Source organism: Phaethon aethereus (genome assembly GCF_964289735.1).
Source record: "Phaethon aethereus genome assembly, chromosome: 2".
Lineage (NCBI taxonomy): Eukaryota > Metazoa > Chordata > Aves > Phaethontiformes > Phaethontidae > Phaethon > Phaethon aethereus.
The window spans coordinates 102,553,374-102,580,876 of NC_138582.1; the positions used below are offsets into that span (position 1 = coordinate 102,553,374).

The 27,503-nt window shown below is 38.3% G+C and overlaps 1 protein-coding gene across 1 annotated transcript in view; it reads left to right on the forward strand.

Annotated features, from left to right (window-relative positions):
- The window catches only part of CDKAL1 (CDKAL1 threonylcarbamoyladenosine tRNA methylthiotransferase), a 448,747-nt gene that overhangs the window by 256,564 nt on the left and 164,680 nt on the right, over positions 1–27,503 (forward strand). The window contains exon 8 of the mRNA XM_082014683.1: positions 21,401–21,567. Within this exon, the coding sequence (XP_081870809.1) occupies positions 21,401–21,567 (167 nt within the window). The remainder of the gene's footprint in view (positions 1–21,400; positions 21,568–27,503) is intronic.

A 27,503-nucleotide genomic window follows, 5' to 3' on the forward strand; every position in this document is an offset into this window, starting at 1 on the left:
GTTTCATTAAGAATGTAGCTATAATGGTACCAGAATAAAATCTACAACTCACCTACATATAACATGCAATTTTGGGCTCAAAGGTATTTAATCTCTTATGTTTTAAATTCTTCATAGTATTTTTAATACTTAATTTTGAATACTTAGTTTAATACTTAATAGATGCATTCCTTATGCAGAATGTTTTTGCAGCACATTAATTATTAAAACAAACCACAATGAAACTTCGTAGGTCTTGTGCTCTTACATCAGAGATGGACAAGTTAAATAGCATTCACATCCTTTGGCATAGTGCTGGTCTGATTTGATTTGCACCATCCTAGCTTTGAACTTGGAACTGTAGCTACTACAGAACTTTTCCTAGATCTTCTTTATCAACTTTGCAGCACTTGTGACAGCTGAAATTTTGGAGCCTGTAAGTGGAACACAGTAGCTACTTCTGTTGTTGAATAGCTATTGACCTGGTCTAGGACAACTTGAAGTTGATTTAAGAGGAAAGAAGCCTTAAAATCAACAGGCAAAACATGAAGTTTTACTTTCAAAGCTAACAGAAGCTAGCAGTGGGCTCAAGAAGGCAGCTTCAATCTCCTCCCATGCCTGGCCCTTTGTACTGTCTCCTATACTGCCATCTCCCCTAAGATGATGCACTGTATGGCTGCTCTGTGAACGTCGGGAGATCTAGTCTGGATTAAAAGTAACCTTACAAGGATGGGGAGAGGTTAGGTTTAATCAATGTTGAGCAATGAGTTTCTTATCCTTTTCTCTGCAGAATAGAAAGGAAGAGAAATAGGTGGCTGGAAAAAAGTTGTGACTATTTAAGATGCCATCCTTTTTTGTTTTGTTTTTGTCTTTTTTTTTTTCATGAATACATCTTTTGGTTCTTTCTAAGGGTGCTGATCTGCAGCAGTTTACGTTGGTCAGTGTCAGGGCTGTCCACTGCCACATGCTTTTCCTTCCAACTACTTTTTCTGATTCCATTGTTGAGCAGCCAAAAGGAAGGCCACTTTGGAATACTGTTTTTCAACAGAAAAAATAAAAATAAAAAAAGCTTGACTCCTTAGCTTGCTGTTTGCTTTTGTGCGGTGGTAAGGTAGCAGATAAGGGAGTTGAGACTGTTGTGTATCCAATATATAGAACCTGTTAAGCTGCTTGTAGGACAGGATCCTCAGAAGCAAAACATGGACTTGGAAGAAGCAGAACCGACTTGGCAATGCAAGTAGACTTGATTGTCAGGCTTCGTCTGCAAAGGATTGTTGGTGGCTGGTGACGATGTGTCTACTGAGACCTGCATTTAGGCTGAAGCAGTACTGAAAGTTGTCATAATTTCAGGCAATAAAAGTGCCTTAGAAAGAAGAGGAGAAGAAGAAATCTCTCATTAAATAACTACTCCAGACGAATGCATCTGTTGAGAGCTATCATGTATGCTTTTCATTTCCAGTACCTAAACTGATGGCTTAAGAGTGGAACTTTTAGAAAAGATGCATTGGGTTGATGTTTATAGAGTACCTGGCACTGTATAAACTCATATTCATTCCTACCATGTTAGAACCATAATTATGGTGAGAAGAAAACTTCTCTATTAACTTTTTGGTTATAGAAACAGAAACAAGATGAAGTGCGCTCTTTCAAAAAACACTTATTTTCTTGTTTCTAAAATGTGTTCATTATTTGAAATAAAAAGCATGTCTCCAATGTGTGATACAGCCATGGAGTGTTTGCAATTTAGAAGAGAGCTAATTAAGTGCTCTTTGTAGTGTAAGCTGAAATTTATTTAGTGAGATCATTCAGGCATCAACAAATAACGTTAACGTTAGTGTGATGTGACTCTTTCTAAAGAACCATTTTTAAAGAAATTAAGTGTGACCACACTAAAGGCACAGCTGTGCTTGTAGCTCATGTAAGCATACACAATCTAGCTTGAAATAAGCCACCTTTTTTGTTAGTGGTACGGTAGCTTAAGGTCACCAGAGTATTTCTGAAGGTTCTCTAACAGGTTTCTGCTGATCTCTGTGCCTTTACTATTCTCCTCCTCTAAATAAGTGCCTGGGATAGCTGCTTCAAGCCAGGTTATGTGGACATGTCCAAGCTAAAGCAATAAAACCACTACATATGACGTAGTTTATATTATTTCTTTAAATTGACACTTTGTCTAGAACTTGGTACAGGCAGTGAACTGGTGGTATATAAGCCATCAAAATCTTTCAGGTTTTAGTCTCCTCTAAATTGGATTGTATTCAAGTTACTATTGAGTCTGAGATGAAATGCGTTTTTGCCATTACATGAAGTCATCCAGTCCCTCATGTTTCACAAATCTGACTGCATGAAATTCAGCCAGTAGTTACAACTATAGTGAAGCTGTTTATATTTTCTCCAGCTGACAATGCTAATTTCCTCATCCTGACTCTTGTGAAATTATGTAGAAATAACAGTGCTTTAATACATGTTACAAAATTGCAACATGCAATTTGAGTAATGACATTGGAATGCTTTGGATTAGAAACTAGCAAGTGGCTTTGCTCTTCTGAAGATCAGATGCTGAAGTAAAATACCATTTTCCTATGGAGTAGAGAGGCAGGGGTTAACACTTTGAGATGGACTCTACAAGCTCCATGAAATGTCAGTAGAGTTCTTTTATATGTAGAAATACTTTCAACCAGTCCATCAGTGTATTTTTTTCCTGGATAGTCAAGTTCAGTCCTTATAACTCATGTAAAATTGCTGTTCTGTGTGAAGATTTCTCTGGAAATCTTTGTGCTTCGTCTTATTTTTACAATACCTGTCTCTTGAAATGCCAATGCACTTGTATTTATTACAATATATCTTTAATAGGAAATAGAATTTTTGAACAAAAACATGTATCATTTTGCTTCTCTTTGCAGTTTGAGTTTTATTGTTTGTAGCTTTATTGATCTAAATAACAAGATGCTTGCATTAGTTCTTTTTCTGACAGATGTTTAGGTGGTCCTATATGTTTCTGTTTTTCCTGTAAAATAATTTGAACTGCAAAAAATTCTTTACCGACTATCTGCACCTTGGCTAATTGGTGCTGAGGATGTTGCTAGTCAGATCTGAGCGACCTCCTGCTGCTGGTTTCCCAAGTTACAAATCAGAATTAGCTGCTGACAGCCAGCCAAATAACTTCAGCAAATGCTTAGGACAATGGGCACTGAAAGGCACCAAGTCTGTGAAGTAAGTCAGCGGTTTATAGACACTGAAACATTTCTGAGGATCTCTTAAGCTGAGCCACATGGTGCTCAGCTAGGAACTTGATTGATGGTTTTACAAAAAAAAAAAAGTTTATGAAAGAATGCTTTTCTTACAGATTATCCTGCATTAATATATATCTGATGTGCCTGGCAATGTTTCAGCAACTGGATGTTTGCCAAGACTTGACACTCCTGCAAGACACAATGCAGTTTGTGTCTAGCAGCACAGAGCTTTTTGTTTTATGATCCTGTTTTTAACGAGCCAAGCACTTTCATATGAATTTTCCTTCTCTAAATCAATAACACTTTTACATTGTGATTGCTACATGTTAAATTGTTTATCTGGGCTAAAGTGGATTCCATTTTTGCAAGTTTTTGCTTCCTATCCAGAATTTCAGTTATCATTCTGTTTTGGTGGTTGGAATTAAAGCAAAAGGTACTCGAAGCTCTCATGTGAAGTTGAAGAAGAATTACAGACTCCATACAAAATATACTAACCAGGTTCCCTGTTCATATATCCCGAAAATAAGCTCAGAGGTGTTTAAATACCTTTGTAAAGATCAGTGCACGAGGCTATCAGTGGGAGCTGGGAGCCTGAATCCATTTGTAGATCTGTCTGTAATCATTTCAGAGTACTTGAAAAAAGTTTGATATTAAATATCCCTATTGGACTTATTTACAAGTGAATTTCATGGGTTATTTTGGTAATTTGTGCTGTTAATTTCATGTATTTTGTGTGCTGCTCTACAGAGGGGGAAAAAAGGCATTAATGTGCAGTGGGGAGAATTATTAAATCCTTCTTCTTGATCTGGGAGAGCAGCAAAACTTAGTAATTCTCAAACTGCAGCATAGTAATTGTTCAGGCTATGCCTCCCTTATGTTAAATTTATAATTAAGGGCTGGAACAAATAAATTCTTTTACTTTGAACTTTGAGTTATGTCCAGCCTCCCTAATGTCACTAGTTAATGATTTTTTTAAAGCCAAAAAGTCCTCATATGATTCAAAATGATTGAAAAGATGTGTGTGATTTCTTTTATGAGAGAGGCTTTAACAAACCATCATTGAGGCTGAATTCTTTCTCATTACTAGCAGAGGGTGGTTCATTTAAATTTGGTTTAAGGTCATTGACAGGGCATGTTGAAGGGGAGGAAAGAGAGGAGATATGCATTGTGTGTTGGAACAGACCTGCAAAATAAAATGGAGACTGTCAGATAGTCTCAATATTTGTTCTGTCATGCACAGAAACATACACAGTGAGAATATGCAGGAAAAACTATTGCTCCAGTGGCTTGCATTCAAGCATATGGTATGATGAATTGCTTGGAGCCCTAGTGATAAAGAATATTAACAACCTGAAGACAGAGAATCATTTAACTGTCCCATACTATTGATTATTGTCGCATACTCTTCTTTAGGTGTAAGTAGAGGTAGACTAAAGTAGTTGGACAAATAACTGTAAATACAAAGTTGCATATTCTTGTGAGTCTGTACTTTTACTTATGCAATGCTTGTGGTATTTCTTTGAAGATCAACTACTTCATGATGTGTTAAATCCTGCTTTCTTAAAGTTTGGTGCCCTGTGATGCTGATATTCTTCTTTAACAATATGAACCCCACTTCCTTCCTCATGGAGCCTGTGACATCCCCGCCATGGAGGAGTTGCAGCTAATCCAGCCTGGTGGCTGCAGCCAAATAAACTGAGAAGTGGCAGAGTCCTGCCTGCCTCTGCCTGAGTGGGACATCTGTTTGGGCCACGCTTCTCCATCTGGTTACTAGTAGTGTTCATGAAGCTTGTGAGAACTTACTGTTGTTGAGACTTCTAGTTTTCTATCAAATTTGATAGCAATTGGCCAATGAGTTCAAAAGTTACTGGGATAGAATGATACATGCACAGCATGATCATGCAAGCCTTGTTTTCTTAGGTATCCTGATTAAAAATATATTTCTTAAATACAAGCTTAAGGAATCTGAGTCCACATTGGAGACTTGAATAGGAGGATTCAGTTAACAGTATTGGGATCTAGTAACTCAATTCTTAACAAATGCAAAACCTAAGTTGTTTTAAAAAATAGAAGCTCAAACTTGTCCGTTCTTCTGTATTCCTACAGACCAGTGTGATTGAGTTAAACTAGTATTTCGTAAGTAAGAGTGGCATCAAACCCTTTGTTGGAAACCTAAATAAATGAGGGCAGACTTCATTGTAGTCCCAAGATGACTCGTATTTTGTTGAACTGGAGGAAAGGAATGTATTTCTTTTGAAAATTTTCTTTTAAGAGGTTTCAGTTTATTTTTATGTGCCAATCTATAGTAATACTGTGTGGCATTACTTAACACAGTCAGTTTTGCTCATTTCTCTGATTTCTGTTTGCATTCATGTGTTCATGCTCATTGTTAAAGGCTTCTTTCCCATGGCTAAGCCTCAAACAGTATCTGAGCTGAGATACTGCACACATCTCTAGAGGTTCTCTGTAGGTTTCAGGAAAGTATTTTCATCCTGTGTCACTTTTGGTTTTATGCTTACATGTTTCACTGCATTGTGAACCTTATTTCAAATTTACAGCATCCTTTTAATTTTGCTTTGAAGCAAAATGTTGAAATAGGTAACTGCTTTCCATATTACTAGAGGGTGGAGATAGGAGATAGGAAATACTAGAAAGGAATCTTTCTGAAAATATGGTAAGCTCAAAAAGCCACTTTATTCCCATCTCTATTAATCAACTGTTTCCCTTTCTAGAAAAAAAATGAAAAGGTATTTAACATGTTCTAAGTTGCAGCCAAATTGTTGTTGTTATTGTGTAGGGACAAAAAGATGTGTTATGCTATGACTTAACAGTCACTATAAACCTTTCTTAGATTATTTGGAAATTACAGCACATGACCCAGGGCTAAAGCTCATGTTGTTAAAAAGGAATTATTGGCAGTCAAAACATGCTGTGTAAGAAATGACATTTCTCCCATTTCTAAAACAGGAGAAGAACAGACCTTTCGTTAGGTTTCTTGTTGTTTCTAGCATGGCTAAGGCTTGTTTTTGTATGTAGAAATGACAAATGGCATATGTATACACAGCATGTTTCCTTTACGGCAGTGCTATATGACTATATGATAGTATATGTTTTTATGTTTTTAGTCATGCTTTGGGTTAGATATTTGATTACTTTGTAGTGCATTGTATGTATTTTATTTCTTTATCCATCTTAGTGATATGCGTTTAGTCATTTTTAGTAGAACTGCGCTACAAAATATTCCATCTGTCATTATCAGAAAATACAAACATATGCAAAAAAGGACTCCTTTGACTATTGGATCATATTTCTTTCAGAAAAATGAGGAACATTTTTGAATAGCATTTGTGTTTGATTTGTGATTCCTTTATAAAGTTTAGGTTGGAATTCATCTTCAGGGCTCATAGGGTCCTGAAAGAAAATAATGCTTTAAGTTCCTCTAAGATAATTTATTTGTGGAATTTTGAAGACATGTATCAGTCGTAGATTTCTATTACTTGATTGCAATGCTACTATTAAGTGGATTAGTCATCGATACGCTGTGCTAATATTATTCTAAGTGTTGAAAGGCTGACTATTTTAAATTTTAATACAGCTATTAAGCTGTATTAAAATAGTAGTGACAGTAAAGGAAAGACTTCACGCAGTACTTCTGACTCTTTGGCCTGAAACTTATTTACAATGAACTGTTTTCCTAGTATCACTGCCAGTTGCAGCTTCTATAATTAAATTGAACAAAATTGTATCATATGAATAGCGCTTAGAAGTAACAGAATCCACAAGATTTTCATGCTCGTTCAGAAAAGACAAACCTGTCTGGTATGCTATTCAAAGGATTTTTCTTCTTAAGCCTGACTTACGAAGATTTTATGTAAAACTGACTGAACTGCTGTTGCCTGGAAGAATTTTTCTCTGAACTGATTGTCCTGTGCCCCTTGAAACGTCTGGTGAGCAGCAGACCTTGGCAAGAGCACCATGCCAGACAAAGTGCACCGCTCGCCCTAACTGCTGTGGTGTTTTGTGTGTTCCTGTCCGAGTGACATGTTCCTGTAGCACATGTGCACACACCGCAGTCAAGCGTAGTAACCCAGCCTTCCCCTGTGCTCCACTCCTTTCTAAAATCAAATGCTCATTCTCTTTTTAATCACCTATAAACTCGTGCTTCGACATGCCCATTGCGAGTTGGATGAGTCTCCTAAAACTGAACTCTTTCCCAAATGATGAAAAATACTCCTGATGGAAAAGCCATCTCGGGAAACAAAAGAACAATTCGTAACAGCACTATTCCTCAACCACTGAAACTGCTGTGCGGAGAAGTAGTATTTGAAATGCAATTACCTGGTTTGAAGGGAAATGTGATCTCCTAGTGTTAGGGATAACTCATTAAAGAAGTCTTTAAGGCAAGTTTATTATTTTTTATCATGATTTTCCTAATGATGGCTTTCTAGCAGTTAATGCAGCTGAGCAGCTGTTGTAATATTTGTGAAGTTCAATACCTTTATAAATTTTTTCCTCAAATTACATCACTGGGTTGTGTCTTTCAGAGCTAAATACAGATGTAGAGGTGTTGGTAATAGGTATAAGGGTAGAATAATAACACATTACAGAAAAATTTAAATTAAGACAAAGGTAAATTTGTATAACACAGACTTCTACCGAGTGTTTACAGAAAACCTAACAAATAGAGATATTATTAGATTATTTCAATTTTTTTTTCCCCCTAGTTCTTTTCCCTAGTGTCATCTGCTTGGTGTTTTTTAATAAATGTAGTAATAAACTCTTTTTCTGAATGACTAGGCTCTTGTTCAAATTGTAGTTTTGAAAGATTCAGTAGTGGCACTTTGGATATTCTTTTGATAAAGATTCCTGAATAGAAGCCCATCTCTCTTAATTTTGATTTAATTTGTATTCCTATATTGATATGTAATAAGTTCATCAAAGGATAAATTATTGTTTAGAATGAGACCTAATGGGCATTAATCTGTATGAGAAAAATACCTTAATATCCTTCAAAACACTCGAGTGATTTCACTTTGACCTCCCAGTGTACGTCTCCAACAGATTTTAATTGCATTCTGATTATGATATATTTTGGTGGTGTATTGCTGAATGCTTTAAATAAATTTAGATTAAGGTGATTACACACCAAAGAGGCTCTGGGTACTCAGAATTCAGTAGATACACTTAATTGACTTCATGATTCAGAATTAGGGAAAGTAGCTTACTAGTGCTATACAAGCATTCTCCTTTTTAGTCAGGTTGACCCTTTTTAGAGTTGCAGAGAAAATAGCATCCATTTGAGAAAATACTTTAAGTAAGGCTGAACATTAGAGGAGGGTTTCAAGAGAAATCAGGGGATTATTATGTTATATTAATCTGTAGACTTATCTACTTTTTAATGTATATTTTCCTGATTATTGTTTTTCTCTTAAAAAAGGCACCACCTTATTGACTTGCTACTGAACTGTTTTAGCTTATAGTCAGGTACAGCAACAAGTTGACATACTTGCAGATACAGGCCATGTTATTTTTAATAAATAGTTATCTACGCTGTCATGAGGAGGTAACTTCAGATAAGGATTATTGTCCTTGGAAACTATGTTTGCACATTAACCCTCTGTAGCACTGGCTTGTGGAATTGGGGTCCTCTAAGTGCATTCTGTGTTTAGCTGACCACCTTGCCCTTGCACATGCTGACTGTTTTCCCTGCTTGCTTTTATTCTACGATATAGCAGTTTGACAGATTCTTGAGCTATTTTTTCACTTTATACAAAGAATATTTGTAATTAAAAGCAGTTTTTCCCTTAGAATTCAGTATTTTAAGGTAAAATGACTGTGATATATAGAAGTATTGCTGAAAAAGCAAACCAAAACTTCTTTTATTAAAGTATTTCTGTATTCTGTATTGCCATTTGAGGTTTACATTGTTATATCTTGGCTCATAAATTCGTGTGAAACAAAGCGTTTGACACTTACATGTTTTTTACTTACGATAGTACTTTCTTCTTAATTCGGCGGGGGGGGAGTGGTGGTGGTGGTATGTGTGTGATCAGAACATGTAATATTCTAAAAGATGTCTTCCCTAATCTCAGGATATGTAGCAGAGCAGATTCCAGAGGAGGGCCACAAAAACGGTCAGAGGGATGGAATACCTCTCCTGTGAGGACAGGCTGAGAGAGTTGGGGTTGTTCAGCCTGGAGAAGAGAAGGCTCCGGGGAGACCTTATTGCGGCCTTCCAGTACTTAAAGGAGGCTTCTGAGAAAGATGGGGACAAACTTTTTAGTAGGGCCTGTTGTGATAGGACAAGGGATAATGGTGTTAAATTAATTACATTTTAAAATTTCAACATTTTTACTGTAACCGGAATTATTTCCAACTACTTTTCAGGTAATTTAAAAAATGTCATCTGTAAATACCCACAGTGTGGTTTCTTGCTACTCTTGCTGTTCATCTATTAAAAAAAAAAAAGGTAGTCAGAAACATTGAAAGAAATAGGACTATAGGATTCAGCTGTCAAAAATGCAAGAAAATTGGACAAGAGAAGGCTTTCTGGAGGATGAGTTTTCATGTGAAATAACTAACACACCCTGGTAGCTTGTATGCAAGCTGCTGGTGTAGAATTTGGAAGTTACTCTCTTTCTGAACTCAGATTTAGAGAGTTATTTAGCTTGGCTACAAACATTTTTAATGATTGAAACTTGGTATGCCATGTTACTTTCCAAGAATTAATCAGTTTCCCTGAAAACATGTTGTTTAAATTAATCCATACTCATTAGCACTACAGAGATGGATACTCGGTAAAAAGCCTCCATTAATTAGCACTGCATCCTGTAATATGCCTACAGCTCTTGACCATTTCCTTGAATCTGTGCAGTGTGTGACCCTTTGCATCTGATACTTCATCTACCGCAGACCGATAGTCTGTGTTTTGGTTTTAAAACAGCAAGCATATGTTATATTGAGTGGCACATTACCCTTTTTTTCCCAATGAATTCCTAAGTCATAAACAAGATTTCTCATATGCGTAATTTTGAATTCAGAGTTTGAGGCAGATTTCTTATTTGTGTTTTGACAATAGGCATAGAAATAATAAATTTTAGTTCTTCAGTTTTTAAGTTGATGGACATTTTGCTCTTTCTCTTTTCAGTAGCTAAAGAGTATTTCTGTAGGGTGCTAGACTGACCCTTCTGGTGGAGGGTCAAGTCCTTGCTGTCTGCCTAAAGCACAAAAACAACATGAGCCTATCAGTCGTTCACAAAGTATATTTGTGAGGCATATAGCTGAGAAAATAATGCCGTGTTTCAAGGACCTGCATATCTGTATGCTGTATACAGAGCTGCAGAACAACAGCTCTAAACTCATGCCTGTCTGTGTTTTCTGAAGTAATTTTCTGAAATAGCTTTCCTTTGTGTTTAAGTCCCTTTTTGCAAAATCCATTACCTGTAGTCACCCAGCCCTTCATGCTTTATTTTCTTGATGCATGTATACCATTGCCTATCATTGAACTTGTTTCTGAATCATGTTCCTCGTTCGTGTTGTGGTTTAACCCCAGCCAGCAACTAAGCACCACACAGCTGCTCGCTCACTCCCCGCCACTGGGACGGGGGAGAGAATCTGAAGAGTAAAAGTGAGGAAACTCATAGTTTGAGATAAAGACAGTTTAATAGGGGAAGCAAAAGCCCCATGTGCAAGCAGAGCAAAACAAGGAATTCATTCACTACTCCCCACGGGCAGGCAGGTGTTCAGCCATCTCCAGGAAAGCCGGGCTCCATCACGTGTAATGGTTTCTTGGGAAGACAAACGCCATAACTCCAAACGTCCCTCCACCCCTCCTTCTTCTTTGTCCCAACTTTATGTGCTGAGCATGATGTCATATGGTATGGAATATTGCTTTGGCCAATTTGGGTCAGCTGTCCTGGCTGTGTTCCCTCCCAGCTTCCTGTGCACCTCCAGCCTTCGTGCTAGCAGGCCAGCATGAGAAGCTGTCCTTGACTACTTAGCAACTACTCAAAACATCAGCACGTTATCAACATTTTTTCATCCCAGATTCAAAACATAGTCTTACGCTAGCTTCTGTGAAGAAAATTAAGTCTATCCCAGCTGAAAACAGCACAGTTCAGCAAAGAACTAACTAACATCAGCTAATTTTGTCCCTGATCATTAATACACATGAGAGTCTTATTCTGTTAACTTAGGCAGTAGATGTCCACCATCTCTGAAAACCAACCTCATTCTTGTTGGACATCTGTATATGGAATGGCAAATTTCAGTTTTATCTTTTTTCAGCTGGCAATTGTAATGGTTAAGTTGAAACTTTTTTTTTTCGCCATTTGTGCAAGACCTAGCCTTCAAAACAGGCTGTTGCGTAGATAATACACATGCCTGGAAATAGGAGGGTCACAGGCAGGTGGCCAGCAGAAAAAGCACAGACTTCTTTCTTAAAGAACAATTTCCTCATCCCTCAACCTGAGAAATAGGACCAACTCATGAAATTCAACTGCATTTTTTTTCCCCTCCATTTTTTTTCAAAATCCTTTCCTTCCCTTTCTCTTCGAACTGGCTACAAAACCCAATTTATCATCATGATGTATGGTATTGTTAATCCTCCTTGAAAGTAAGATGCATAATGCTGCAGTGTTGGCACTCAGCAAACTTCTGCAGCCTGAGAGTCTTGATGCCCTTCTGAGTCTCTCTTGTAGCAGAATGAAACTGGTCTCATAATAAGTTTAACTACCATGCTGTTTGCAGCAGCAAGTGACCTATTATACTGTTCCCTTTCCACCCCCCCTTCATCTCCCCTTTGCTAACACGCTATAGCTACGAAATGAACAAGACAGGGCTGCTAGTTTATGCTCTAGCAGCAGGCTATTACGAGCAGAGGTCCCTATAGGGGTAGAATGACCTCTTTTATAAGCAAGGGCAAGAGTTTGTTTTGTGGGAGAGAGAAACCTCTTATGCTGTCTCTGTCAGTTGGGACTCTCTTCTGCACACTTTTTATTGGGAACTCTCTATTTCTAACTTTTTTTTTGTTATTTTTATTAATACCATAGAAAGAAGGGATAATTTTAACTAAGCTTTTACTACTGTCACAGGCTTTGTTATTCCTTGTTTCAAAATGTTCCTCATATCAAAATACTTTGCTTTGTTTATCAATATAGTCACAAGAGTGAACAAAATAAACAATATTTGATATAAACTGTAAAACTCTGAAACCCTACAGCAGTCACAAGAAGTAAACTTCCTTTGTAAATGCCTTGATGGTGAAGCATTTGCCGCAAAAGAAGCAGTTCTGGTTTTGAGACTTTTATGGAATGAATTTAGATAAATAAGCAAATTCAGTGGACCCATCGTCTAAACAGTTTCATCAGTTTCATTTTTGAGATGCATGACTGTTAAAAAGGAAAAACTTGAATAAATCCATTTGTAGCTTCTACTTGCATAAACATAAAAAGATAAAATGGAAAGCCACCATTAGTCATACAGCTATTAGATTCTTCTGTCAAACTTCACATCTAAATATGAAACGGATGGTAGAATATCCTTACATTAAAGTTAGCTTGATGATACTAAAGAGTAGAGAGGTAGCTGGACCAGAACTCTTCTATCAGTGTGTGGTTGTTTTGGTAAAATCTCCAAAGTAACCCTAAAAATGAACATGAAAAGTCATAGTAGAAGTGTGTTCATATGTTTTTACTGTTGGGAGGGAGGGGGAGTTTTTGTTTTATAATTTTGTGCAAAACCAGAATGTTTTGTTACTGTAGCTTAAAACTAATTAAGAAAAGTTCTTATTAAGCAGTCCTGATGATTGTTATTTTTTTACTGTGGCCTAGCTCTGATTTAACTTCTTAAGCTACATAAAATAACACAAGAAATCTGAATGCACTTTGAGGGGGGGAAACGTATAAAACATAAAATTTTTAAAATTTATTAACACATTTTCATTGAAATAAAATCAAGCTGTTTCTTGAGCTCCTTTGCACTGAGCTTCATAAGCTGTTTCTTGAGTTGTTTTGCACTGAAGTTCGTTTAAGCTCTGATTACAGCTTATTAAATAAGTAAGTTGAGATCACATCAGAAAGATAACTTAATCTAACTAAAAGTCAAGGGTTGTTTCACATTTTTGGAAAAACAATTGCCAGGAGAGTTAAGGGGGTGTAAGGCATGATGAATTTTTCTATTCTAGAATTCGCAAACATAGCCCAAACCTTTTTATATCCGTTTGTAGGATCAGGAATTTGTTGTAAGTACCTACATTACCTCTGTGGTAAATGATTCTTTAAATCAAGTTCATGTTATGACTGAATATAGTTTGAAAATTTCATACCATGAATATATACTAATGTATAGCATGTATATAAATACATGAGAACTTTATTAATTCGTGTGTGCAAACATTTACTTAATTTAAGCATCTGGACGAGGAGAAAGAAAAAAATGTCTTTAATTTTTTTACTAAGTGTAGTAGAGAACATTGCAAAACAAAATCTTCCAAAGCAATATTGTTGAGTCTTCTGCTTTGAAAATAATACATTATCCTACATAGGTGAAATAATCTGAGTCAGTGTAACTTGGTCTATATGTCACTTCATATTAGTTCCCAAACACTTTTGTTCTCAAAACTATGTAGACCATAAAAGTTAGTGTGTTCATTTCCTAAGCACTCTAATATATGTGTCATTCTGTGGGCAGAAGAAACCACAACTGCTTTAAAGACTTGTGCTAAACTAAGCACATGCAAAACATGGCTGTAGGTTTTGTAACTGCAGAGTGACATCCTGAAGTAATAGGAATAATCCTGCAATGAGGGGCATCCAAGTGTGCCAAGAGCGCTGGCTGATGTCATTATGAGGCTGTTCTGTCTCGTCATTCAAAGGTTGTGAAAATCAGGGGAGACTCCTGGTGACTGGAAAAAGGGAAATGTCATGCTGCCCTTCAGGAAGGGCAAGTAGGGAGTTCTACGGAACTACAGGGCAGCTGAACCTCACTCTGCATGGGGCAAACCCTTCGGGAAGCCACTTCTAGGCACATGAAGGACAAGAGGGTGATTGGGAACAGCTAGCATGTATTTACCAGTGGCAAATCATGTGACTGACTTCTCTGACAGGCTGTCTGGCTTTGTGGAGGAGAGGAAAGCCGTGGAGTTTTGGGGGGTTGGTTTGTTTTTGGGGGGGGGGGGCTGGGGAGGAGGAGTGGTTGTTATTTTGATTTTGTTCCTTGGGGTTTAGGAGGGGGGTCTGTTTTGGTTTGGGATTTTGGGCTGGTTTTTTTTATATTGAATTTAGTTATGGCTTCAGCATAGTCTCCCATAATATTCTTAGATTGGTGAGCTATGGACTGGGTAAGTGGATGGTAAGGTGGCTGAAAGAATTGGCTGGACTGCCAAGCTCACAGGGTATAATGATATAAAGTCTAGCTGGTGGTTACTAATGGTGTTGCCCAGGGATTGATATTGGGGCCAGTATTTCATGTCTTTATTTAAACAATGGGGACAGTGAGGTAGAGTGCATCTTGAGCAATATGGGAGATGATACCAAACTGGGGGACTAGTTGACAGGCTGGAGGGTAGGCCTAATATTCCAAGAAACCTCAACTGTCTGGAGAAATGGGCTGACAGTAGTTTCGTGGAGTTCAACAAAGGTGAGTAAAATGTTCTGGATCCAGGGCAAAATAACACCATGCTACAGTATGCGTGTGGAGAGTTGACTGGCTGGAAAGCAGCTTTGTGGACTTTGGAGTTCCTCTGGGCAAGCTGATAAACATGAGTCAGCAGTGAAACCCCTTGTAATTATCAGCTGCATCCTAGATGCTATTAGCAAGAGTGCAACTGCAGGCCTAGGGGAGTGACTGCTGCCTGGTATTTGGCAATTGCAAGACCTCATGGAGAGTGCTCTGTCTGATTTTGGGCGCCCCAGGACAAAGCTGACTGATGTATTGGACCAATTCAGCAGAATTTCAGCTGCTGAAATGTTTAGGAGAATGAAGACATATGAGAAATGCATTTGTGGAGCTTTTGAAGAGAAAGCTAGGAGTAGATCTTATTGCTGGTTACGACTGCCTAGTGGGATGGTATAGAGGAGGCAGAGCTGGGCTGTCTTGTAGTCAGACAAGTCTTGCAGAGATAGCATGAGAGGTAACAGGACAAGTTGGAGCACAGGAAATTGTAATTAGGTGCAAGGAAAAAGATTTTACCCTGAGGGTGGTCAAACACTGGCACAGATTGCCCAAAGTGGCGTGGTATTTCTGTCCTTGCAAATACTCAAAACACAACTGCACAAGGGCCTGAGCAGTCTTGTCTAATTGGACCTGATTTGAGCAGGAGGTTGGATTAGACGACCTCCAGAGGTCCCTTGCAACCTAAGCTATTCTGTGATCTCGCGAAAAGAGATTTTTTTATTGTGTGTACAGTCTTGACCTTTGGCATTCCTGATGACCACATAAAATGGAATTTGCTCAGACTTTTAAATTAAGTCACTGTGTGTAGCAGGTCTTCATGTAATACTAACCAATGCTTCAAAGCAATTTATGCTATTAAAGAGATACTTAAGAACTATTGATTATGACTCTAATAGTGAAAATTCGGAGAAGTATTTTCAGGGTCCTCAATTTGAAGTGCACTAATGCTGAACTGACTTTCCTGGCTACTTAACCAGCCATTGCTTCCTTCTGTGTTGTGAAGAATTGGTTAAACCAGTCGTCCTTTTGCTACACTTTCTCTTTTAATATGAGTTTTGGGAATCTAGTAATTTCTCCAAGCATTGCTTTCCAGTACATCAGTCAACATTCATGATGCCATTCAAATTTTGTTCTGCTATTTGTGGCAAGCATTAAGAAAGCAGGAGTGGACAATTGTCTTTTACTTCCTTAAGACTGTCCAGAAGGGTAAAAAATAGGTCTTTTGAAAAGAGGAGATCTATTTGGGCATAGTAAACATCCTAGAGAAAGTCAGGCTATGAGACACTTATCTAGAGCTTTGTCCCTCAAAGTAAAAATGAGACTGTGATGGGACCAATTTGTATGTAGTGTGTTGTGAGCAGAGCCGCAGTACTGCATTCGTCTGAATGATATATTGCTGAATCGTAAGCTGACCCATACTTTCCAAAGTACAGAAAAAACATTGATCCTTTAGATCATATGACAGTTTGCCTCTTTCACCAGCTCTGTACCTAGACCTGTCTTTTTTCTTCAGTCTACTTTTTTCATCGCCTGCTTGACAGATGTCCTGCAGTTTCTAACTGTCACAGTTAGGTGTGAGTTACCTTTGGAGTCTGGGATAGGGTGTGTTTGTACAGGATTGTGTGTCAATTCCTTCTTTCTCTCCTCTAGAAGCTCCTGATATACACAGGAGAAATAGAGATTTCTTGGTGAGCTGGAAACCAATCCTTCCAAACCTCCACTAGCAGCACTGAGTTGCTCCCAGTTTGATTTCCTCTTTCAGGAAGTCCCTGCAATGGAATCTTTCAGTGGTGATCCATGTGGTTGAGCTGACAGTCTTAAGAGGAGGCCCGGTCTCTTACATGGTAAACTGATGTTTGCAGAGTACTACAGAAGTATAGGAGGAACTGGATTCCTCCAAATCTCAATTTCTGTTTAAACTTGCATTATATTCAGGTTGATACAGTGATATGGTATGTACACAGATGTCTTCATCATTTCTCAGTTAAGGCACTGATTCAGCTAAGTAATCTGGCACATGCCCTGCATCAGGTATGTAAATAGTGACTGTAAAATCCATGATGAATAAATAAGGGGAAACTCAAATAATTGAAGGTTAGATTAATTTATGTAGGGCAAGCTCATTCTGTACAATGAGCACATTTAAAGTGAACCTAATTTTTTTCAAGCCTTTCTCTGTCTTTGGCTATGAATTTTTTTTTAATTCTAAGGATGTGATCAGGAATGGCAGGATGGGATTGATTGTCCTCAAGTCTGCAGACAATTTTTGACAAACATTTAAGTCAGACCTCCCCTTGGCAGATAGTCTTTCAGGTTTCTGTGGTGCAGTGGGAGAAGTATCTCTATGGTCTGTACAGCACTGCAGGCTGCCATAAGAATTCACCGTTGGAGAAGGAGTAGCAGGGAGGTCAGGAAGTTACTGATAAGCATAGGCGGGCTACTGAGAAGGTCAGAATTGGGGGTCTCCCACCAAGGCAGCCTGCAGGGAATTGTGCTGCTGGAGTAACCACTCCTGCTCACGTTAGAAAATCTCACAGGAAAGAGAAGAATGAGAAGAAAGGAAGAAGAAGAAAAAAATAAGGGGATTTTGTGATTGAATTTCATTTGTACAAAGTACAGCAGGTTAACAGTAGGGGAATTTCAGCAGGACTCGTGTCTGATATTTTAATATCTTCAGATATTTTTGTAAATTGAAGTAAATTAATTTTTTGGATGGAATATACTTCCCTTCAACTTAAAAGATGTGTGCTAATGCTGAAAAGTGTTTACAATAGTGGCATGAAAATAAAGATTAATAAACACTAGAATTTTTTTATTAAAGAAATTAATCAAGTGGTCTCTAAAACAGAAATGCACATATCTCATAAAAGTGACAACTGTAGGATTTCTTGTCGTCTTTATGACAAGGACTGTTTATGCTACCCCACAAAAATTAAGTTAAAACCCCTGTCAGATAATCTGCAATGAGTATTCTTTATATTGAGTTGTTGGAGAAGGAGTAGGCTCAGAACCTCCTTCATTTACTCGGAACCTTTTATTTTTCCAACATTTTTCATTCTCAGTCATCTCCAATTAACAGCAGAGCAGAGATCAGAAGCCAGCTGTTGAGGTTACTCTTTTGTGCTGGGTAGTGATGGAAGAGTGAGAAATAAACTATGAACTGTGACCAAAGGAAGACTTGTAATTACTTGAATATAATGATAATTGGCCTAAATACTGTAACAAATGCTCTGAGTTTACACATCCAAACTCTGCAGTTTGGATCAATTTTCTGGTTTACAAAATCATCTTGCTTTTCTTAGCACCAAAAATTATCTAGTAACAGAATGGTGCATGATCTAGTGAGGTTCACTGCAAAAGAAAGGAAAAAAAATACTGTATGTGAGTAGACAGTGGATTTAAATAGGGCTGGAGTTTGGAGGGTAAGTGGGTTGAGTGAGCATAGGTTATTAATACTGTTTGGGAGGTCTGTTGTTTCCTCCTCTTACCTGGTGTAGGTTTAGACTCCTAAACTCAGGATGTGAAGGACCAGAATAAACAGCCTAACATCACAGTTCTGTACAAAGTTGATTCACCCTACTTGCAAATACTTAGCACTCATAGCAGTTTTCAGTACTTGAAGATCCATTTTGTCAGCCTGAAACTGGGACGTGAACTTTCTCCTGAAATACAGGTGTCTGTCCCCATCCCCCTGTGTTAAAAGGCTACATCCTTGGCTCTCTCAGCATGAATTATTCCCATTGCTTCTTGTTCAACACCCTGATTGGAGAGCAGATGAGACAGTTATTCCTGTTGTTGCTGATTTACTATTACAGCTGCTTCCTCTTCTTGTGATTTAATTTGAAGTTTCAGCCCACCAGGGGGCTAATGGTCCCCACCTATGCAGCTTTAAAAGCTTGCTGTTGTTTTCCACAGGAATGTTATTTCCATTCCTAGACAGTAATTTATTTTTTTTTCCTCAATGTTCATCTGGTAACTATGAGGCAGTATTCTATCAGCCATTTTCATTGGAACAAAAAACAAACAAACAGAACACCAAAAAACCACAACCAAACTGTAAACCCATGCAACCATTTAGATTGAAAGTTTAAAAATGAGATTACTCCATTTCAGTAGAAACTCAGCAAGTAAATTACTCTGTTTTGCAGTGTTCTAATGGCTAGTGGAGATTGATTTAAAAAAACTAAAACAGGACATTAGTCCTCATTTAGATCCTTTATGTTTCTCTTATTTTTAAAATGTACCTGATATATAAGTAACTTCTTTTTTCCATATCTCAGGAAAATGTAGGGCAGGCAGCAAACCCTAGAATATGTTTCATAGTGTGGTATTTCCTGTGGTGAGATGAATTCTGAAAAAATTAGCGACTGCCGTAGAATCCAAGGTGTGATTGTATACTGCTAGCAAATTCTGCATACCTGGTCAGGCATGGGGGAGCTCAGTTTAAGTGTGACTATAAAGTTGTGAGTGCAAGCTGGGTTAACCAAACAGCAGTACTTGATGAATACTTTCCACTGAACTTCTTACAAGAACTCTCACTAAGTTATTCGTGAAGCAAAACTTAAGAAGTGATGAGTTTCTTGGTTTACCTTTTAAGTATTCTTAGTTCTAAATAATAAATTACCTTGAAAACCTTTCTGAACAAACAGAATGAACTTTGGTCAGCATAGCCTGCTGTTCTCCTTTATTGTTATAGTGTGACTTTAAGAGTGGCAGTCTTGAGTTTACATTTTTGTAAAACTTGTAGTTTTCTAGTTCTATTACTTTTTATGTGATTAAAGTCTGTGTACATGTTTATAGAATCATAGACTAGTTTGAGTTGGAAGGGACCTTTAAAGGTCACCTAGTCCAACCCCCCTGCAATGAGCAAGGACACCTTCAATTAGACCAGGTTGCTCAGAGCCCCGTACAGCCTGACCTTGAATGTTTCCAGGGATGAGGCATCTACCACCTCCGGGCAACCTGTGCCAGGGTTTCATCACTCTCATTGTGAAAACTTTCTTCCTTCTATCTACCTTCCTTCCTTCTATCTTCTATCTGCCCTCTTTTAGTTTAAAGCCATTACCCCTTGTCCTATCACAGCAGATCCTGCTAAAAAGTTTGTCCCCATCTTTCTTAGAAACCTCCTTTAAGTACTGGAAGGCTGCAGTAGGGTCTCCCCAGAGCCTTCTCTTCTCTAGGCTGAACAACCCCAACTCTCTCAGCCTGTCCTCATAGGAGAGGAGTTCCATCCCCCTGATGATTTTTGTGGCCCTCCTCTGGACCTGCTCCAACAGGTCCCTGTCTTTCCTGTGCTGAGGACTCCAGGATTGGACGCAGTACTCCAGGTGGACTCTTCATCCACCAGTACCCCCAAGTCCTTCTCAGCAGGGGTGCTCTCAATCCCTTTATTCGCCAGCCAGTGTTGATACTGGGGGTTGCTCCGCCCCAGGTGCAGGATGTTTTCCTCATCTTAAGAATGTATTTGTAATATAATCATTTGCATTTTGTGATACATTCTCAGCTAGTCAAAAGAGTGCTTTGATGAATTATGCACCTTCTAGTGTTTGGAGCTTTCTTAACTGGTTCATCATTGGTACTAGAAATTCAACTCTTCACTGAGTTAATGGTATCTGATCTCACTGGGAATCATGGGAGTCTTTCTCCCGGTCACCCTGTTTTTGATGGCTTATTTCTTGCTTTGGAGTGGTGAGGAGGGGGAAACGGATTGCATTGCAGAAAGGATGGAAGCTGGGCAGACTGACAGAGGTGGCTGCATGAAACCTCATTGCTTTCAAGTATTATTACAGGGTGGTGCAGTCTTTCCCCTCTTTGAGCCAGAGGATATTATTACCAAATATCAGTGTTCAAGGTCACTACTCTCTACAATACAAATCAAGTATACTACTTCCTAAGGCCCTGATTGGTGGAAAATAAAATATTAACTGCCAGGAAACCAGTTTTCCAACACTATCACTCAGTCATGCAGTGGTGACTAACCTTTTCAATACAACCTTAATATTGCATTGGTAATTGTATCAATTATAGAATAGAAGTTTTTAATAGTTATTCCAGGAGGAATGTTAATCCCTGTGCTTTAGAGCTATTTCTGCTTATTGGAAGCTTACCAGTTAATAAGTTAACTACTAGTAACAACCATTAATGCAAACTCTCTGCTTGGGTAATGTTGCTTGCAGTGTTTAATGAATTAGGCTCAAAAAACAGCACAGTACTAGACTTGACTGACTTGCTGTAGGGGCAGCACGGAATTAGTCATTGGCTGTGAATGTTAATCACTCCACAGCAATGATAATTTACAGCATTGTTGTAGCACTCTTGTGCTCATAAAATGAACTTAATAACCCACTGCTACCCATGGGATAAGCCGTCCTCCTCCTTCCCTCCCCTTTACAATTGAATACCCAGTCTGGCTGCATAATAGCCTTGTGAAATACTGCATTTAAAAGAGTGAGCAGCTGTATGATAAAATAAACAGCTCTAAAACAGATTTGTTAATTATCTCTTTCTTTTATTCACAGAGGGTGTTTGTGAGATATGGCTGACCAGTGAAGACACAGGGGCTTATGGCAGAGACATTGGCACAGATCTCCCAACGCTTCTGTGGAAGCTGGTTGAAGCTATTCCTGAGGGAGCTATGCTGAGGCTTGGCATGACAAACCCTCCCTATATTTTAGAGCATCTGGAGGTAAGGAAGAAAAGAGAATCATTTATATGCCAGCATAGACATTCATTGAGTGAGTCAGCATGGAACCTTGTGCATTCATTTCAAGCAGTAGCTTAAAAAACATGGACTTCAAGTAAATTTATAGAATTAGATTAAAAGCGTTAAGCCATTTGCCTAAAACAACAAGTTATTAAGATAATAAGATATTAAAATCATTTTGGAATGATAATATTACTGAGGTCTCTGACCCGTAGAGCTTTATTATAGCGATGTTGCATTTGTGTGTATGTCTAGTGTTTTCAAGAACTAAAGGAAATGTCATTAGCAGGAAATGGACTATAGAGTTGAATTTGTCTTCCTGCTACACCTCAGACGACTGTTGCCAGAAACACTACGTGCTGGTCTCACTCAATGATGTATTCATTATCCCATATCAAATGCTATTCTGAGACTGTGTAGAGCTTCCATGATGAGAAATTGAAATTCTAACTGTATATCTGTGGTAAAAAAAATTGTAACAAAGTATTTCAATGAGATTAGAAGGAACAAAGTGTACAGCAATGTGAATTTGAAAGAATATCCTAAGTATGAGAAGCAGGAAGTGAGAGTTTTGTCTGAAAGATGGGTTGGTTTGGTTGGATTCTGTCACCAGATGAATTTATTGAAATTCATAGGAACTGTTTATAGAAAGAACTTAACTTTAAAGAGGAGGAAAAATCAAGGAAGGGTATAGCTTAAGGTAAATTTTGTAATCATATACATCAGCAATATCTGGATAAATAGCTGGTGCCCATGCTGCTTTCCCAAAGATATTATAGGATTAATAGTTGCACTTAGGTTTTCTTAAGATGTCAAGGACAGTATTAGAGGAGTGCCATAACTACACATTTCCCTATTGAAGTACGTGGGCTAGAGGAATCTCATCTTGATAGAAATAAGCACTTTTTCACTTCACCAGCTGAAGAATACAAGCTGCAGAAAACTGCATGAAATTTCCCAGCCACTTATTTTGTTCCTTGGTTCAACATAGGCTTCACTAAGATACAATCTTCACAACACACTGAATATAAATCAGTGGATTTAGGTTTGGTTTTGCATTAGGAAATGGTTTGATTGTGTTTCTTAGAGCTTAGCATTCTGTCTTGAACTCTCCTATCTGTCACAAGTTTGGGTTTTTTTTTATTATTTTAATATTTTTCAGCCTCTTGTACAAAAGCAAATCAGGAATTTAGCAGTTTTCACAGTGTCTTTGCTTTCAGTTTTAACTCACATTATTAAAAGAGTTTTGGCATAGACTGCTGCCTTTGTCACTGCTGCTCGTCTTATGAGTACTCCGAGGCTTTTTTTTTTTTTAAATCGGTTGCTGGAAATAAACTGCTCTGCTCAGCTAAGAGGCACTATAGTAGTCTTAATTTGATATAATCTGAGCAAGGTGGAAAATATATTGCTTTCCTTCAATCAGTAGCCATCTTAGCGAGTGTGAGCAAGTCTCAAATCTGTGAATGTTTTTTATTTACGATCTCTAATCTTCCTGTTTCTAAATTTTCTGGAAAGTGCTGTAGGTAGGACTCTCCTTGACTTGACTCATATTTGGAAAATGTACTCTTTAAAAAAATTGATCTTTAAGTGTGATGACAGAGCGAGAGGAATTCATGAAAGCCTATTGAAAATGTGTATCTTGAATGTTGCTATGCAGAACATGTGTTATGAGTACACCAGCTTTTTTGTATAATAGCAACATCTGTTGTTGCTTCTTCTCTTCAGTGTTTCATACAGTTTCCAGTTTATAACATGGTTTTTAAGGATTATTTAATCACATTTCTGTGTTTCATGTATGACCAAGAATTTCTGAGCTTGTACTGTGATGAAATAATTTTGATGATTTGTCAAACTGAATCTGTAAAAAAAAAAAAAATTTTACCTTCTCCATTTTTGTCTAGTCCCCTCTTCCAAGCTTACCAGACTTGTAGCTGAAAGATCACTAGGGAATATTGGCAGTCTCCTGTATACATTTACAGTAGACAAAATAAACTTTTTATGAGGAATGTGCTTTTAACTTTCTGGTTGAGGAAAGGATAAAACTATGTTTTGTTTAAAAAACAAAATAAATTAAATGAGAAGTTGATTAACCTTCATGTCAGTTGATGAGGATAAAGTCCAGATGTAGTTCTGTTATCTCCTAAGAGAGGTATGAGGCTGTGTTATTGGTTGCAAACATCTTTCATTAACTGTTTTAAAAGGTGCTGCATTTTATTTATTTATTTTGTTACAAGTCATGTTGCTAGCTAGGATGATGTTTGGCTTTCTGCAAAAAAATTTTATGTGGGAAAATGTACTAACTGGGTGTCACTTTATATCCAGTGAAAAGGAAAAAGTTGTTCCAATCATGTACCTTTTTTAAAAATCAGAAATTTTCAGCAATTGTATACAGCTGTACATATGCAACTGCTAGGCAAGGGTTTATGTCACTTTACTAATGAACACATGTCTGATAAGTGGCATAAAGCAACAGCAGTCATGTAAAAGCAAAAATTAATTTTAAGATCTGGACCGAGCTTCCCTAGAGACTCAGCCTAATAGTAGTGATTTTGATTGATTTACAGTTTTTGCCATATTTATTGGAGCTTACCTGCAGGTAAAAGGCTTGCGCAGTTTTATGTCTGGCTTATTCTTGTAAGCTCCAAAGCTAGTAACAAAGTTTCTATCAATACAATTGCTTTCTCCAATAATGCTCAGTTGTAATTTAAATGTTTTAAAAATAGAAGTTTCCAAAGACATGTACATTTTCTAAAAACTGATTTGTGGTATTGCATGAACTCCTTTATCATTAGAACTGGTTTTGTACTTAAATATTAGTTTTTAAAACATTTCACAATTACCTGTTTTCCTTCAAATAGCCATGTATTTTAATCTCTGATCATTCAAAGCATCGGGTCACTGGCTTGACTGTGTACTTGGAATTCACAGGTTTCTTTTACTCTTTGCTGGAGTTTCTGTACCTTTTGATTGTCAGAATGGGAAGCGGTTGGAAATAAAAAGAACAGGGATGTGCAGATTAATACCGTGAGTTGTAGATGGCACAGCTGCAGTAGAAGCAAAGAATTCCTCAGACAACAATCACAATGCTAAAGTCCTCAATGAACAAGGGAAAAGTTACACCTATGGATAATATGACTGAATAAAGGACTAAAAATTTTAAATGATACCACTTTATATACAATTGAAGCATAAGCTGCACACACTGTTCTAGCAGTGTGTGGAGTCATCCATGGAGGGGGAGGTATCTTGAGTGTTGGGTTTCGCTCCCCTTGCGCCACACCTCAGTCCTTTGAAATATGCCCAGTTTATATTGCTTGTGTTGCTCAGGTGGATTTTTAAGATGTAGCTAGACATGAAGTACTTCAGTGACATACTAATTAGTGTTTTGATGGTTCTCAGGAAAATAGGCTGTATCCACTGACTAAAATAATATGACTTTTTCCTATTACATGTGTTTTATGTATATAGGTCGAATAGCTTTCTCCTTCATTAAAAGATATTTAGCCCACTTTTTGATAAGCTGCTTGATAAACTGCTTATAGATTGAAATTTATTTGCAAGTGCCAAACAGTGATTACAGGTTCTTATTTTTTCCTCCAGAAAATAATTTCATAAACATACTTGGAGATATTGTCTGCTTAGAAAGTGTACAGTGGATGGGGGGGGATTATGACCAGAGATCTTCTTAAGCTTTCAGCAATGTTTCCTTTGTACTGCACCTCTAGGTCTGTGGCTGGGCTTTGACCCTATGAGTCTTTCAGCTCATTAATGTAGTGCCCACACTCACAGGTTCCCTGGAAATAAAAATGGAGGAACAGAAAATGCCGCTCATCTCAGGAATGTTTCATCTGCCTCTGTATCTGGGAGTCAGTCTCTTAATATCCTCTCAGAAGTACCAGCCAACAGCTCTGCTGGCAGAAGGGGAGGAGAAGGACAACGACGAGAGCTTTCCTTGAGTCAGGAGGCAGGACTAGAGCAGAGGAGGGGGCAAAGGATTGCTGCATGTGCTTGTAACTGGCCTTGAGGCTCTCATGCTGGAAGGCTTGGCAGATTTGGAGGCCTGGGCCAGTGGTCATTCAAACTCATGTTTATTATAGGTAGGGAGTCTGTTTCTAAGTTTTTACATGATTTAAAATACCGAGCATAACTAATGCCTTCAGATACTAGTCAGGTAAATGACATTCTGTCCTTAAACATGTTTGTCATTTCAGGGGAGGCTGTTAATCTCATTAAAATCATAGTTATACTTGTGTGGTACAGTCTGACGATTCAGTACGTTTAGTATTTTATCCAGTAAGTATGGTAGTAATAGTGCCTTATGTACTTACAGATGCATGTAGCATGAACAGTTTTGGGATGAGAAGCAACCATATGTTTTCAAATGATAAATTCTGTGTTCAGCTGGACCTTCTTGTTTGTAAAGAAAGAATTATTTGGAATCATGCAAATATAGTTTTATAGTCATGCAAAATATTAAACACCTTTTTATATGCTGCATACTGAGCTAAGACATTAGAAGAAGAGCATTTATAGCAATTATTCAGGGTATAATCTAAAATACTAAATTTTTTATCTGCTGTTTTCTTCATCTGCAGATGATGTCTGCACTTACAGTAGTGAGTAGTATGGAGTCATAAGAGTAGATCAGGGAACTGCAGAATTTGGTAGCGAAGCGGCCATATCTACATTATATCCATTTTGGAGTCTTTACTTCGAAATATATTTAATCCCCTTAACCAAAAGTTACCACTACCCATGGTCCAAAGCTATTTCAAAGGCAGATCATTGGTTTGAATCCCTCTGTTCCCACCAAGGGCTTGGAGCACATTCGCTGTGACCCTGCAGTATGGCCACTGCTCTGATTTCCTCAGAAGTGAATTCAGTTTCCCCCCAAAGTCACCCTGCAGACTGAACCCATGGCTGGGAAGGAAGCATGGGAAATTGCACTTCACAATTTCACTGCTGCTTTCAACTAGCACATAAATATGAACACAGCCAATGCTAGTACAACTTCTCCTGTGTGAGGTTTGTTGGTACAATAGAGAGATGTATTTTGTTATGTTTAAAAAAACTGAAGGACCTGAGACCCCAACATTGTTTCTCTTGATTGTGGTACTACTAAGACTGAGAAATAAGTTGGAGTTTGCAGTTTATCTGCAGAAGACATCCTCAGTTTTCAGAATCACAGAATCATTAAGGTTGGAAAGGACCTTCAAGATCATCAAGTCCAACTGTTAACCCAACGCCACCATGCCTCCTAAATCATGTCCCGAAGCACCACATACACGCATTTTTTGAATACTTCAGAGATGGTGACTCCACCACCTCCCTGAGCAGCCTGTTCCAATGCTTGACCACCCTCTCGGTGAAGAAATTTTTCCTAATATCCCATCTAAACCTCCCCTGGTGCATCTTGAGGCCATTTCCTCTTGTCCTATCACTAGTTACTTGGGAGAAGAGACCAACACCCACATCGCCACAACCCCCCTTCAGGTAGTTGTAGAGAGCGATAAGGTCTCCCTTCAGCCTCTTCTTCTCCAGACTGAACAACATCAGTTCCCTCAGCTGCTCCTTGTAAGAGCTGTGCTCTAGACCCTTCACCAGCTTTGTTGCCCTTCTCTGGACACGCTCCAGCACCTCAGCATCCTTCTTGTAGTAAAGGGCCCAAAACTGAACACAGGATTCAAGGTGTCACCTCACCAGTGCTGAATACAGGGGCACGATCACTTCCCTACTCCTGCTGGCCACCCTATTTCTGATACAGGCCAGGACGCTGTTAGCCTTCTTGGGCACCTGGGCACACTGCTAGCTCATGTTCAGCCAGCTGTCGACCAGCACCCCCAGGTCCTTTTCTGCTGGGCAGCTCTCCAGCCACTCCTCCCCAAGCCTGTAGCATTGCATGGGGTTGTTGTGACCCA